Here is a 16,384-nt window from a genome sequence, read left to right as displayed (position 1 = left end):
CTATGTCTAACTTTCAAAGGAGGCATTGTTAATCTTTTGGCCATAAATAGGCAATTAACACCCACTCTGAGTCTAGTCAAGCCGGCATGGGACTGCAGCAAAGGGTTTGTTCTTCTGTGTGGCATTTACTTTCTTTAGTTCTTGACTGTGGCTTGAAGCTGCAAAAAGGGTGGTAATTCAGGATGGTTGATAGCACAAAAATGTAATAGATAAATGGGCTCTTGTCAACAGGGGAGATTTGATGTCAATGCAGTACATGGAACAAGAGGATCATACTGCAAAAGGCAAATGGGCTAGAGTACGGTTTCATGTTGTGATGGACCCACAAAGGCCATGGTCCTGGATAAAGGCACAGTCAGGTGTCAGCCATGCTCAGCTCTGGGCCTGGCTCTGTCATCAACCACATGTCCATCCTGGTGACACACCTCTCTGCACTTCCTGATGCCACTAACTCTCACTGGGGCTCTCACAGGCCCACAGGTACCATGCTCACCAAGAGCCTGAAGATCCTTCCCAGGAAGTGTCATCCTGATGATAAGGAAGCAAGAATAAGACGAATGCCGAAATCCTTCTGGGGTCAGTCAGACATCTCCCTCCCCTGCAGCCTTCAAGGCCCAGCTGGGGATTACTGGGCTTTATTAGGAGATTCAGAGTGGCCACTGCAGTCCTCTTGTTTTCCAGAGCTGCTGTCCCAGCTGTTGTAACTGACCAGATGTGGCACAGCTGAGAAAAGATCCAGCGTGACCAGCATTTGAAACCGTGAAAGAATCTTCCTGTGGTCCTAAGCTGCCCTCAGCCTTCTCCAGCCCAAGTTCAGAACGGGGCACCCAGTTTCAAACGCACAAGGGCAGAGAAGCTTCAGTGAAGGAGCTTGGTGAGGAACTGCACCTTCACAGACAGGAAAGGGCAGCCTGGGCTGGCAGGCAAACTGCACAAGAAAATCAATCAGGTGATCTCTAAGATTTCCTTTCTGGTTAAGAAACAAGTCAAAGTGAGGGTTCAAGTTAGACAACAAGAGGGGCTTACAATCAGTGAATACTAAATAGGGTAGCTTAAAGTAAGTTACCATTTTGGGGGATCAGGATGCCTGACCCTGCCAAGCGCAGTCTACGACTAGAGTATAAGAGTAACTAACCCTCTGGCCAGTCCTGTTGGTTCCATCTCCAGAATGATTCTTGAGCCTTAACGTTCACGTGTCCAACCCCCCCATCCTGGTCTGGTCCAACAGCCTCCTACTGGTCCCCTGCCTGCTCTAGCCCCCATAGTCCATGCAACACCTAAAGGTTCTCTTTTGGTGGTGCTATTGCTCCTACGCTTAAAATCTTCAAGATGCTTCCACCCTGTGCTCAGCATAAAAGTCAAACATCTTTCAAGGATATACTGAGAAGGCCAGCTGTACTCAGGCCCTGGGCCCCTCCCTCACTCTGCCCCAGTCACACCAAGTCACTCCCCAAGCTTTGCACAGTTCCCTCCTTACTCCTAAAATGTAACTCCCAATATGGCAGCTGACCTTACTGAGCACTTACCCTGGGCACATGGTCCTGAGCTCTAAGCATGTTAGACAAATGAGCTCATGTGCTGCTGATACTGCATGTGACACAAGAAGACACCAGCACCCTGCCTCACGGGTGGGGAAACTGAGGCATGGAGCAGTTGCATTAAGTTGCCCAGCATAAGGATGGCACTCAGCCCAGAGGCAGGGCTCTGGTAGGAGGCCCTGCTCTCCCACCAGCCCATGCTCTCTGCTTCTTCAGCAGCCTGGACTGACTGGAGGGTTTCACTAAATCCTCTTTTGTGGGACCTTGGAATTGAACTGGTCAGAGGCAAGGGCCAACCAGCCCACAGGCTTTCTTACTCTGGCTGCCATGAAGCAGGACTGGCGGTGTCCTCAGTTGTGCCAACACCTCGCTGGAAAGGCCTTGCTCTCTCTCTTGCACAGGCTGTGGCATCGCCAGAGCAGGTCCTGTGGGGTCTCCCAGACTTCCATGCCAGCACCAGAATAGGACCTGGCAACCTGAAGGTGCTCTAAGCACATTCAAGGAGCCAGAGGGGCTCTCATCACAGCAAGTGGCTTAGGGAGAGGTTCCAAGCCAAGAGGCCTGGGGCATCCCAGAGCTTCGTTGCCTTATATCTTTCCCAAATGCCCTCGGCTCAGAATGGCTCTCAACTGGAGCATGGAAAATCACCAAGTGGCACTAAAGCTGCCTCCCTGGCATGCCCCCAGCTGAACGCCTTCTATTTTTCTCCTTCCTGGGAGATCAAAGCAATTGTGTCAACACTCAGCCTCAATCCAAGTGACCCTAAGCAGATTACTTATACAACCTGGGGGCTGCAACTGGGAGCAGCAAGGAATGATCCAGGCATCTGAACAGGGGTTTCCTTGGATTATGGGCACCCACACCAGGGGTTCTACAGTGCTACTAAAACAACCACTTCTGCAAGAAAAGACAGAGCAGGCAAAGAGCCAAAGCTAGTCTCCCGGCCCCCTGACTCCAGCACACTTCATGGCTGGCAGGATCCTGGCCCACCAAGAGTGGCAAGACCAGCAGACTGCCTAGAACAGCCAACCAAGCAAGCTGCCATGAGAGTGACTGACGGGAGAAAGGCTACAAGCCTTGGTATCTTTGTTAATCAAAGCTGACATTTGTCAAGTGTCAACTATGTGCTAGATCCATGCCATATGACTCTCCCCCATACCCACAAGAAATAGGAACTATTACTATTCCCACTTCACAGACATGGACATGGAGGCTTAGGAGTTAAGTGACTGCCATGGGCACAGAGCTCTAAAGTGGCAGGAGTGACAGGGCCCTGACCCCCAAAGTTCCCACTTACCACCATGTACTCCTATGTCCCATGAGTGTTAGCTCCCTGAAAAGGCCATCTGCATGGCCCTCACTCAGGACCAAGCATGGTAGAAGGGACAATGAATCTGGGGATCCTAACTATGTGTCTTTGGGAAAGTTATTGACTTTCCCTGGACTCTGGAGGCTTCATTCTCAAATGAAGGGACAGACTAGAACAGAGATGTAGGTGACACTCAACTATCCACCAACTAGCAATGGCTGCCAAGATGGCCAAGGAAGGAGTCTCAGATCCCCTCTGAGGTCATGGAAAAGAATATCATAATTGATTAGCAATGTCTATCAAGAGTGCAGAAGGAGACATACTAGATCAGAGCCCAGAGCTGTCACCCCATTGGCATTCACAAACTGACAGTCAAGATGTTCAAGCCCATCCTGTATCAGGTCAAAAGCAACTACCCCCATGTGTTCACAGGCTTTTGCCTTTACTTTTATTTAGCATTTCTTTCATTCTAGTTGGAATTCTGGGCTTTTCATGCCTACCTCTCTCACTAGATCTTCACACCCATCTGCATTCCATGTTATAAAGGATGGTCCACCTCTAAATTCCTCTACTGACTGTCGGCAGCTTCCTGCCCCAGCAGGAAAGGTACAAGGCCACAGGAAACCTGAACCGTCAGGGTGGCTGGCCGCTGGCGAAGTAGACAGAAGAGGGCCATAATGGGTTGGGCAAGCCAGGCCTGCAGCACAGGAAAGGCACAGCTGGGCCACCTGAGCAAAGTCACACAGCCAGTGGTGTAAAAGGCCACCCCTCAAGGCAACTGAGGAGGGCCACTGTCCCTCATTAAAGGAGGCTCCCAGCAGAACCTCACCGGGGATGACCTGCTCATGCTCAGCAGAGGGCCACAAGCTACCAATGCCCATCTGTGACAATTTGCTGGTGAGGTATTGCAGCTACCCCCACCCTACAAGAGCCCCAGCCCATGTGCCATTCCCTAGGCTCATCCACAGGAACAGGGCTCTCGGCGCCTTCCCAAAGAGGAGTGCTGACACACTCGTTTCAACCTCATGCTTCTTCTGTACCCTAAACTGCCTGTGGCCAGCTTTCCAGGGTCCCTCAAACATCTGCTAACATAACAATTGGTGCCTGTTCTGAGGCTGGCACAAGGAGGTCGGGGACTTGGTGTGTGGTAGCTACAATCAATCATACCTCTGTTTCAGCATCCCGACCCCTCCCCACAAATGTCTTGCTTTTGTTTGAAGCACTGTTGAGTGATATAATTTGTTGTTCTTTCAAGCTGACCAACTTGGAGTTAAAAATACAGCAAGGACTATGACACCCAATGAGATGTCATTCAAAGGGCAAATTTTTTAATTGTTTTTCTGAAATATTTGCTCACACACATGTGATTCATGTCTAAATGGCTCAGGTCTTACTGGAGCCAACCAATGCTTAGTGCAAAGTACCTTTTCAAAGCTCTTGGTGGTTGAACCAGATCTCAAAAAAGCAGTAACTAATAATGTTAGCAAAAATCCTACTAAGAAACAACTCATGTGCTCACATGGGATGAGGATCCTGTGGCCTTAGGAAACCTGTGGCCTCCCTGATCCTTAAATGTACCCTTCTGACTGAATCCAAATTTTACATAACAAACTCTTTCATTAAAGGAGGTACAGCTGAGAAACATGAACGTTTCTTGCCTCCTTTGCTATTTAAAAAAGAATGATCTTGAAATCAGAAGGCTGCAGGTCCCACCCTGCCCTGGATGGCACACATTGTCACTTTGCAAAAGAAAGGCTGCAGCTTCACATAAAAAGCCTGGCAGAGGGAGACTCCAAGACCACATGGGTAGGAAAGCTATGAGGGAGGCCAGCAGAGCTGGACTAGGGCAGGGATCGAAGCTTTTCCTGGTCCCTTGGGCTGCCTTTGAGCAACATGCTCTGAAAAACTAAGTGGTTGTAATTACAATTACAGGGAGGGCAGACATTTCTAGACCAGGTCCTTGTGTCATTTCCCCCATGGGGTCTTTCCTCACTATTCTCAACCTCCCTCGCTCAGGGGCCAGATGGCCAGGTCACCTGCAGCTTCATTTGGCAGCCCTACCCACAATCTTGGCATTAGAGTTTAAGGAAGACACAAGCAAAGGTGATGTAAGCACAATTTCCATGCCCCACCCACTGCCAAGAGAGACAAGAACCACTGCTGGGGGCTGACCAGGCAAGGCAACTTGTGCCCAGGGATGCAGCTGCAAAGGGGCTGCAGCAGCAGGACACAGGACTGTTTCACCCCGGTTTCAAGGGCGACAGACACGAAATGAGAATACATACACACAGCCAACTTCCTCTGGCGGGGGGGTGAATCCAATTTTGTCACCATTTCATAACCCTCAGCTCTGAACACAAAGTTCCCTGCAGGCTGAGCAAGGCAGGCCTTCTTCCCATTTACAAAAGAAAAATGATGGGGCAAAAAGATGAACAAAAAATAAATGGCAAGGACAGAAATGGAAGGCTAAAAACAAAAGGGGAAAGGGGGGCAAATAAAGAAAAGGGGAGTTCTCACAGTGGACAGAGCATGCCTCCCAGGAGCATCCACCCTCTGGGCCCAGCTCCGCCTCTGGAGTCACCCAGAACAAGCCCGCACCTTCCCTCCAAGCCCTGTGATTGTGATGGCAATAATGAGTATCTGTCGCACTCAGCCTGCACCAGCCAGTGCACCAGTGTGTGTGTGTTCACACTGATGCAGAGACACATACGTATACTGACCAACAGAGATACACAATGCATGCATATAGATGCACATCCTTGTAGACAGACACACGACATACACAAAAACACACATCATCTCCCTTATTCTTCCCAAGTCTGATGGTGGTGGTGGTGGTGGTCACATTGGTTGCACAGAGATGTTAAGCAATTTACCCAGGGCTGCTAGCCCCTCCTTTGGAGTCCTTCTGGTTTGTCAGCATTCTCCCCTAAATATGTATCCAAAAATAAATACCATGTCCAGAAGAGCCCCAGTTTCCTCAGGACAGGCTAGAATGGAAAACCTCTGAGGTCCCTTCTCCTTCTAACATCCTCTGCCTCTAGCACAGATGCTATACCCCAGGGCCTTTGCTCCTGCTCAACCCAACTGCAGATGGAGGTAGGCCCTTGTGCCCCAGGCCTCAGAGTTCCAATTCACCCCCACCCCATGCTGGTCTGATCCTTGGGTTCCCTCCCTGTCCTGCATCTGCTGGGAGCTCTGTCTCCCACAGTCCATCTAGTCACTCAGACGACCAGAGGGAAGCCCCTGTGTGCTCATACACGCTCTTGAGATCTGCTGAGCCCTGAAGGTCCCAGACCCAAGTAGCACCTCCAGGGAAGCCAAGGTTTCTCAGCTCACTTGCTCCAGAGGTCTAACGGAAAAGGCGCTTTCCACCTTTAATCTGAGGCTCTCATGCACCTGGCCCCAGAACCCATGCATGCATGCAAAGCTGCCTTCACGAGAATGCCCAAGTGGAGCTCCCTCTCCCAAAAGCAAGTGTATAACAAAGCAAGATCAAAAGACCTATGAACAAGAGTCCAAAACCCAGCCTAAGGTAGCAGGGGCCACCCTCAGTACAAGCCTACCCTTCCATGGATATGGCAAGTCCAACTATAAGCCCTTCATCTGTGCGCCTCAGAGCAGACCCTGCCCACTTCCTGGGAGTCACAAATGCCAAGTAAAGTCACAATGCACGGAAGTTAGGGTTGGACTGGGGCATTCAGTCCCACATCAATCCCCAATCAGCAACACACAGGTCCTTCTGCACACACAGTAGTGACATGCCCAGCTGATGAGGTATCCAGGCACAGGGCTCTGCCTTGTCCAGGCTGAGCTCAGGGTTCTTTACAAAGTGCAGGGATTCCCCCATATCTAGTTTTTACTGGCTCCTAGAAGAGCAAGATACAACTTCTGAGGCCATAAGTCACCTGACTAGAAAGTCACACAAGCTAAACCACAGAATCCCACAGAGAGAGACAGGTGGGGGTCACTCAGGGTCCACAGACTCATCCCTTTGGCTAACAGACTTTTGGGCGTAAATGCTTCCCAGTGGTTCTTCTCTTCTCCCCGGGCCCCATCCCACCTGGGATTTACTGCTAAACAGGTGGCCAGGTACAGACAGGCTGAACTACGGCAGCCTCCTTAGGCACTTAGGTTCTGTGTGCCTTCCCAGCTCCTGGAGGCCTGGCCATCTATACATCTGGGCAGAGAGCCTGCCCAACACTGTACTTTTCTACACAAGTGAGGCCAGGAAATATGTCCAGTGATGCCAGTGGTGTTATTCCAACTGTGGCTAGTAAAATATAACGTGTGTAAGTTGTTTTCATTGCCTATCTAGCTTATTAGCTAATAAAATAAGCTCAGCATTAAAAACTTAACTGAAGCCATTACCACATCCAGAACTCAGGGCTCTGGTTTTCCTTAAGAAGTCACCCAAATCTGTCATTTTTCCAGCCTTTTTACTTATTTAAATTTCTCTAGAGAAGGAAAAGTCCTCCTGGAGCCCAGTGAATGGGTTCAATCACTGTCCACCAAAAAAGGTCAAAGCTATTTACTACATAGGAAGAAAGGGACACACTGGAGCCATGACAGAAAACAGGGTAACTGGTCAGGGAGGAGCGGGAGCTCTCCACACATTCCTTCAGGTCGCCTTAAGTGGACCCCACTGGCTCAGGGAGGTGTGAGCACATCGCCACCTTGCCCTACAGTTGTCCTAGCCAGGGCCTAGGCTTTGGAGCAGAAGTAGCCAAAAAATCTGGGCCCTAGAGCCAGGTGTGCTATAGATTTGAGACATCTCACCTCTTCTTTTATGCAGGGATCTCTAGGTGAGGAGCTGGAACTAAAAGAAAAAGAAGAGAAACTGCCTAAGTAGAAACTGCAGTTTCTTTCTAAAATGAAAGGCAGCCCAACTGAGAAACACTAGACACTGACGGAAGACAGCTGTGCCCGCTCACAACAGTGTGGGCACGAGGAGCCTGCCCAGCTTGGGTCTGGCCATGGTGCTACAAAACAAAGCCAGACCCTCTGAGACCGTCCTCACCAACAAACACATCTTCATCCCCTCCAACCCCGCAAGTGTCAATGTTTATGCACACAAGACCAGAAAAGGTAACAGTTAAACCACGGCACTAATCAACTGAAGGCTTCCTGGATGGACACACAACCAACAGTGACGTGTCCGATCATATCCACCTGGCCTGAGTCGGAGGTCACAGCCTACCTTACTCTCTGAGCCTCACCACTGCTCTTATACAGAATGCAAGCCAACACACAGGCTAGGAGATTGTCCTGATGATGGTGTATCCATGCTAAGTTCATCTCATTCAAATCAATACCCAAGATCAGTGTTGCATAAGGCAGGGTTCTAAGATAAAGAGGATAAAGTCCAAGTGACAGGGCACATGGCCAGAGGCTGCTCCTAGAGTGAAGAGCAGGATGACTGCAGATGAGGCACAGACGCTACTGATCACTATTTCTTGATGGTCTAACATTTCAACAGTTTAATCAGAAAGCTGAGCCCACCTACCATCTCTTGCTCTCTAAAAGTCATTACCCAAAGCCCTGATTCAGGAGCAGCATAACCCAAGGGTCAGTGGTCTCTGAATCTCAGTAAGCAGTTTTTTACAGCACCTGCAGGAGTGCGGGGGCCCTTCCTGGGAGAGAGTGGACTACCAGTGCCAGGTCCTGCTGGTCTGCCCACCAGTGCCCTGCCTCTCACGGTCCTTCTGCTCTTGTACTACTGGCACTGCATGTCACAGGAAATGAGGTCTGATTTTAAATAGAGGGAAATAGACACTTTAAAAAATTAAACAAAACTTAAAATAATCCTTCTTTGATTAGGATTTTTAAAAAACAAGGAAATTAACCCAGTTCTGAAACCAGCATTATGCTCTTGGCTAGGATGGGTCAGGACCAGCAGAGGCTCCAGTGAGCACCAACAGGATTCTGCAGTGCCCTCCAGGCCACAGGGGCTCTTACCTGTGCCATTTTGGCAAGGTCTAGGGAAGGTCTCTGCTCCTGCACTTCTTCTGGGCGTCGCCGTTTAATGCCAACCTTCTTGTCATTAAGGACACATGGCTGGGAACGGCTGCGGGCAAGCCCGCTGGAGCGTCTCGCCAGCTCTGGCGTTGAGGCAGGTGTGCTGTTGGCTGAGGGTGGACAGTATTCCACAAAGGAAAACTGGTCGTGCGAGCAGGAAAGGGACCGCTGCAGGTCCAGCCGGCCCCCTCCCACAGGGTGTGGGTCGGGGCTCCAAGAGTCGCCCACCTGCCCACAGGGAGCTGAGCCTGGCACCCCTTGACAGGGCTGCCCTCCAAATCGGTGGTGAAGCGCCACCTGGTCGCAGGGTGAGGACAGCACACTGGCCCGGGAGGGGAGGCTGAAGCTGGAGCTCCTCTGCATGGTGCCCACACCGTTGGAGTAGCGCTGGACACTGCCCCCACTGTAGCAGCGTCTCTTCTCCACAGGAGTCCAGACTTTGGAGCCCAAGGGCCTCCATGATGTCCGGCAGCTGGACATCTCATCGGAGAAGGACAGTGAGCGGCACTGGCGTTTACTGGGGGGTGCTGAGGGGTTCCCATTGTGGTCGCTGATGCTAAGGTCTTTGATCAGGCTGGTCACGGCACAGGCAGTCACTGCATCACGGTGCCACAGTGAGCTGTCCTGACACTTTTCAGGCAGGCATTCCCAGATGCTAGCGCTTGGTTGGTCAATCTGAAGAGGGCACTTTCTGTCCAGGTCTCGCCATCTGTCATTTTCTGGTTCATAAATAATACAGAAAAAAAAAAAAAAAGATTTGAGAAGCCTTTCATTCCAGCCCTTTATCTCCATACAACAGCCCATTTCAAACAGAGACTATCAGGGCCAGAAGGCCCTTTAGAACCATCCAGTCCAACTTCACCGCACACATGAGACACTGAGGCCCAGAGAGGAGAAGTGATTCCCAAGGCTTTGAGTTAGAAGCAGGGCCAGGCCTAGAATCCAGACATACCCTGGGACTCCTAATACAGTTTTCTTTCTACCATACCATATTGCCGTCTAGGAAAATTCAAAGCAGCATGTTTTTTTACCCACAATGCTTTTTCACAGATGGAAAATCGACCTGCTCTGCATCTATGCTGGCCGGTAGCAGCGTCAGGGCAATGTACCGGTTAAGTCTCTAATTAGCTCTCTGCTGGCTGGGATCAAAAAATGAACACTTTCTACTTTTTCTAACCAACATATATTTATAAATCATGCAAATGTGAATGGCTTGAGTCAGTCAGCACGAGGATAGAAGTGAAACCTGAAATGATATTCAGTAGGCATTTAAATACACACTTATTTTCACAGCAATTCAGATTCTTTATTGAGCATTCATGCTGGGCCATGTAATATACACTGCACCCTGTACGCAGGTACTAGCATGGCCCAGATGGGGAGAACAAGGCTTAGAAGAAGTTAAGCAACTAGCCCAGAGCCACACAGCTAACACATGACAGGCTGCAAATGCAGGTTGGTCTGACCCCAAAGCCCTGCTCTTTTTATTGTATGATAGTGATTACAGGAACCACAGGTGAGCCTGATACTAGCCTTGCCCTCAAGGAGTTCATAGGTCAGGCAAGATAGGTTCTGGAAACTGTGATTTAGCCCACATGAGTGCTCCAGGCAGCAAGAACTAAAACCTCGCTCCCCTACCAGCAGCCACTTCTCAAAGGGCATTGAGAGACAGAACCTCGACTAGCTCAAAGTGGGTGACTAATGCAGTTCAAAGGTGGTCTGTGAACCAGAGGAAAAGCCAAATCAGGATAAATGTGGTGCTTCTTCCTCTTGGGCACCCTGCAGAGGGACATGGGGAGAAATGGTCCAGAGCCTCTAAAGCCAGAGATGCAAAGAGGAGATGTTCCTCAAGCCCAGGCAGGCTCCTTGGAACCCAGTTCACCTCGTCCCTGAATTTTCCTAAGCCTTGACCATGTAAAGCAGGGGTCCTCAAACTTTTTAAACAAAGGGCCAGTTCACTGTCCCTCAGACTGTTGGAGGGCCAGACTGCAGGCCTCAAGACAAGTCAGCTGCTAAGTAGGACAGGCAGAAGCAGCAAAAACACCCAGCAGGCCGGATAAACGTCCTAGGCAGGCTACCTGTGGCCCGTGGGCCACAGTTTGAGGATGCCTGATGTAAAGTCTCATTACCTAACCCTTCAAATGGACTGAATCAAACATTTCCAAAAATCACCCCAAATTTTCTTTTTGCACAGAGCATTTATGTTGTTCAAATATGTATTCACTGACTACCCATGGACAATGCTCCTTCTGAGTATTCACTGTTCTTTTAAAACAGTTTCAGTTAGACATTAGCCGGCAGTTGAAAGTACAGTGAACTAAAGTAATAAAAAAAGAAATATAACCTAACATTGACTGAGTCATAGCCATCTGTTATCTGATTTAGAAAAAGAGTGAAAGTTATCCTAAGAAAAAAGTAGAGATTTATGTATGATGATGTTCATCCAAACGGTATGAGTGACAACAAAATGGTAAACATGATTAAAACGTCTTATAGTCAGGGCTGGTTAAATAAATCATCAAGGAATAACATGGAGCATGAAAATCATTTTCAAAGGATATTTAATGATGTGGGGAAGTGCTAATAATGTAATGCTAAGCATAAAGAAACAGGATATAAAACTATAGACAGTATGATTCCTATTTAGTGAAATGTGTATATTAAATGTGAATAGAAAAAGGGAATAAAACCAAAATCTTTAGTTGATTGGTACTCAGCTGGTTGATTTATATTTTCTCTTTTATTCCTCTATAGTCTCCAAATTTTCTATGAGGAAAAAACACATTACCAAATACGGGGGGGATGCAACCACCAAGCAACCCCTGCCATGCTCTTGCTTACCTCACGACGTGAGCCAGGGTCAGGGTGAGGGCCTACAGTTCATCCTCCTGTTGGGTTTTCAGGAAGTTGCCATGGAATAACACTAGCCACCAACTTCTCTTTTGGGACAATGTACTAGGGTGCCAGATGGGCCAGGGATGTGACAGACTGAAGAAGACTCACTGGACCCAGCCACAGAACAGACAGAGCCCCAAGACGGTACCATGATGACTGGTACTGAAGGAGCCTGAAGCTTATCCAGATCATGTCTTGCCATGGCCTCAGGAAACCCAGGATATTAAAAGGAGTTGATCCCATCCTCAGAGGACGCCAGTTTCTGTTCCCTTTTTATCCCAGTAGCCTGGAATTATCCTCATCTCTAGGGAAATTGTGAGAAGAAAGGGGCACAGGCAGCCAGTTAAACATGAACACACCGGGTCTCTCACATGGCAGGCCTTTCCCTTCCTGGGGCCATCTGTAATCTTGGTGTTTCGTGACTAGACCCCTCAGGGCCTCCCCACTCCACTCTACTTCTCACTACTATTAGAGAACTTTCTGAAGCCTCTCCTATTGTGGCCAATCCCCTTCAGCTATTGCCCACTGCTGCCTAGAAAGCACAGAGCATTTCAGCCAGGCACCTGGGCTCCTACCTACTTACTCTGCATGGCCCCAGCAGATCCTACACTCCAAGTACAAAACTTCCTACGACATTGGTGGTCAGACACGTAGCGTCAAAATCATCTGTGAAAATCTCTGAAACAGCCCGTAAATTACACCCCTCTTGATTTGTGTAGACAACCTTGAAGAGTAATTCTTATGCTCTAGCAAGTCTTTGTAAAACTAAAGATTAATAAGGAGACTGTAGGAATGAGCACAGATAAAATCCACATGCAGAGGGCTGGGAGTCCAATCTTGCTTGGCTTTCTACCACATCCTCAGAGCCGGGTGCGGTGGCTCACACCTATAATCCTAGCACTCTGGGAGTCTGAGCCCAGTGGACTGCTTGAGCTCATGGGTTCCAGATCAGCCTGAGCAAAAAATAGCCAGGCGTTGTGGCGGGCGCCTGTAGTCCCAGCTACCTGGGAGGCTGAGGCAAGAGAATTGCTTGAGCTCAAAGAGTTTGAGGTTGCTATGAGCTATGACGCCATAGCACTCTACCAAGGGCAACAAAGTGAGACTCTGTCTTAAAAAACAAATAAACAAACAAACAAAAAAAACTATCATATCCCCAGAAGGACCAGGTTGGATGGTCAACTGCCAACAGGGCCTACTCGATTGTGTTGAATAAGCCTCTGTGACCTTTACATGTAAGATTTCTTTGTTGCACAGAAGGTTCAAAGAATCAGTTCTTAACTGTAAAGAGAAGCTATAGCTTCCTCCAAATGTCAGATCTTTCACATCTTAACACCTTTGTAAAGGCCTGTAATGTTCTCCTGCCTTTATCCTCTGTTCACCAACAGTATCCTTATTTAAAAGCCAACTCAACCTCCTTGGAGAACATACCTTCTCCACAAGGCCCTGTGGCACCCACAGCTCTTTGCCTAGCTTTTGGTCATATAACACATATATTAGAACTTGAATTATCTGCTTACATGTCTCTCCTACTGAGCAACAAACTCAAGCACAGCCCTGCCCAGCTCACCTCCCTGTGCCCAGCAAGGAGCATGGTGCATGGCAGACCTCAGTCAGCAGGGGTAGTGGGGCAGAGAAAGGGGTAGATTGCAAAAATGTACACAAAAGCTGCAGAGAAGGCTGTGGGTGTTCACTGGGTCTTGCCTATCCTTTGTCCTTGGCAAAGGTGAACTTTCCTTGGCCAGGCAGGTCTAACCTGAGCTATGCCTAGAACTCTCTGCCCTCCCTGGGCCATGTGGCTGTAGGTAATTTCAGAGATCAATACCAGCCAGATGGCCACTTGTTCTGTCTGCAGGCAGATAATATTTTAATTGTTTCTATCTTTATCACTTTGAGAAGTACAATGTAAGAAAAGTAAAAACAATCGAGGCTATGTTTAGCCCTGTGTTTTCCCCCTTTGCTCAGGGAACAGAAAGTGATTTGTTGGGTCAGGTCACCAGACAAAAGAAACAGGAATAGAAGCTAATTTTTAATGGCAAACTTCCCCAGGCACTAGGTCCCAACATCACATTGTACAAAGGGCCTCGGGAGGCTCTGAGAAGAAGATACTGCCATCCTTCCATTCAATATCATCTCTATACCAATAACTAATTCTCTGAAAAGTCACCAACAGCCACAGATGCAGGGAATCCACTGAGTGATGTCCACGTAGTGTGGTGGAAAGGGAACAGCCCTGGGTTCAAACCTCAGCTCTGTAAATTAATCAATCTTAAGAGCTAGTATGAGAATTAAACAGGTGTCTAGTCCAGTGCCTACAGCAGGCTCTCTAAAATGGCAGCCGTTGCTGGGATAATGAACATTACAGACAATGCTCTTCTAGTAGAGGCTTGGCTTTTCTACAACTGGGCACCAATCTCTGTGGAATCGGCTAGAATAAGAACTCTCTGCACTAGGATTTCTCAAAGTGTGGCTTCTGGACCACCTGTAGGAGCATCCTTTCAGCAGATGGGGCGGGGAATTGCTAAAATGTAGATTCCTGGGCCCATCCCTGACTTGGTAATCAGAATCTCTCAAGGTAGGCAACTGCATTTTAATAAGCACCATTCACACTATTTTAATAAAAAAATAGAGAACCACTGCTCTGGACTCCAGGTTACACAGGAGTCTCAGTCTGCAAACAACTCTGAAGGTTGGCAGCCCAGTCAGACCATCCAGCCATACTTAGGAAGCTTCTGGGGGTTGACAATTCTGGGTGCTATAAATCTAGATTCATAACATCACTGAAAGTTGGCATTTGTGTTTTGGTTTGAGCCAATTATAGGAAGTAGAACTACTGAGAAGGATCACTTCGGCCTTCAAGTACTTCAAGGCCCACATTTCACAAGACAGGGTGGGGACCCCTCAGGGCTTCCTTCTCAAGTTGCACAACAGGCTCTGGATGGGAAGCCACTGGCAAAGGTCTGAGAAGCCAACTACTCCTGTGAACAGAGTGAGTCTGAAGCCTCCCACCTTCTCCCTCAGAACACACTGTGTGTGGCCTATCAGTAGTGTCCTGCTATGCAGGCAGGCTCCCTGCCCCCACCCAGAGCCCAAACCAAGACTCTGGCAGACCTGAGCACAGCACCATGGCATGCAGCCTGAGGGCCCAGTCACCAGCCAATTAAGTTTTCTGCCATGCTGTTATGCTAACCTTTAGGAGCATCTCAAGTTTCTCCACATCCCCACTAAGCCTATCTTCACAAGTCTAAAATTACACACGGAATGATCACGCACACGTGCATGGCGTAAACACATACTACTAAGCCCTGCTTGCACTTGGGAGGGTGAAGCACACACTCCTTGGGGCCCAGTTCTCTAACAGACAATCTCAGACACACTAGGTGACCAAGGTCTTTTCCAAAGCTGAGGTTCAATGAGTAAGCTTGAAGTTTCTGGCTTTTGACTTCCCTGTAAGACACAGAACAATCAAATGCCCATGCATGCAGAGACAAGGACCCAGATCCCCAAATTCACACACACAAGGCTCTGGGCCTACCACCCCTTGACTAAGGAGCCAGAAGACTGCTATGTGCACAGAGCCTAGAGATCAAAGAAAAACACTCAGAAGAATATGAATGGCATTTGACCTCAAATGGTCTAATTTCCATTTCTGTTCTTAAACTTGAAAAGAAATAACCAGGGCCCTAAATTCTTAGGGTACTAAACGCCTCTTATGTTCAAAAGACAGAGGGGGCTCAGCGCCTATAGCTCAGTGGCTAGGGCATCAGCCACATACACTGGCGTTGGCTGGTTCGAACTCAGTCCCGACCTGCCAAACAACGACAACTTCAACCAATAGCCAGGCATTGGGGCTGGCGCCTGTAGCCCCAGCTACTTGGGAAGCTGAGGCAAGAGAATCACTTGAGCCCAAGAGTTTAAGTTTGCTGTGAGCTGTGACTCCACAGCACTCTACCAAGTGCAACATAGTGAGACACTGTCTCAAAAAAAAAAGACAGAGGAGTTTCATACCCCTGGAGAGCTCTGCGCTGTTTTAGATGTTGCCTGGCAGTGACACAACACAGCCGGCAGAATGTGGTTTCTACCAGAGGTTAAGCACCTTAAGTAGAGACCTAAGAACAGTATTTTTGCAGCCTCCCAGACCCAGTAGCAAGCCTGCAGCCAGATCATGCCTGACTGACTCATTCTTAGATTTCACACCTATCTTCTTATGCTGACAATGAGTATTTCTCCCTTGCCCCATGGGCTGAGTTATGCTAACTTGTCCTCGGAGCTAGGAGGACTTGATCTGGGGAAAAGCTCACTGAGGTCTTTCTGAAAACAGCTTTGTTAAACTCATCTTAAAGAAAGAACATAGGAAGGAAACAAAACAAGGCAAGGACATGAGCTCCCCCTCAATGGTGTCATCTATTTTCAAATGGACTTTAGAGCCCCTGCCCCCTGGGGTGCCTCTTTCCTTCCCTGTGTTACCAGAATGGAGACTCAGAGCTGTGTCAGGAAAAAACACTTTGCCTGCCCTGGCTTCAGCCTCTGGCCCTGCCCTCTCACCTGGAATGGAATGTAAGATGGCAGCTGTGTTTGGGGCTCAGAGACAGTGACACAGCACACCAAGTTCCACACAAAACATAAG

At 48.7% G+C, this 16,384-nt stretch overlaps 1 protein-coding gene across 2 annotated transcripts in view; it reads right to left on the bottom strand.

Moving 5' to 3' along the window:
- Positions 1 to 16,384, bottom strand: part of FAM53B (family with sequence similarity 53 member B) — a 133,444-nt gene that overhangs the window by 46,615 nt on the left and 70,445 nt on the right. For both annotated transcript variants that reach the window (XM_023515650.1, XM_012807771.2), the window contains exon 4: positions 8,806 to 9,584. In XM_023515650.1, the coding sequence (XP_023371418.1) occupies positions 8,806 to 9,584 (779 nt within the window). The remainder of the gene's footprint in view (positions 1 to 8,805; positions 9,585 to 16,384) is intronic.

This window comes from Otolemur garnettii, unplaced genomic scaffold (genome assembly GCF_000181295.1).
Source record: "Otolemur garnettii isolate 467f Iridium unplaced genomic scaffold, OtoGar3 scaffold00075, whole genome shotgun sequence".
NCBI classification, from domain to species: domain Eukaryota; kingdom Metazoa; phylum Chordata; class Mammalia; order Primates; family Galagidae; genus Otolemur; species Otolemur garnettii.
The sequence above is the reverse complement of the archived record's forward strand: the minus strand, read 5'-3'. Positions and strand labels throughout refer to the sequence as shown.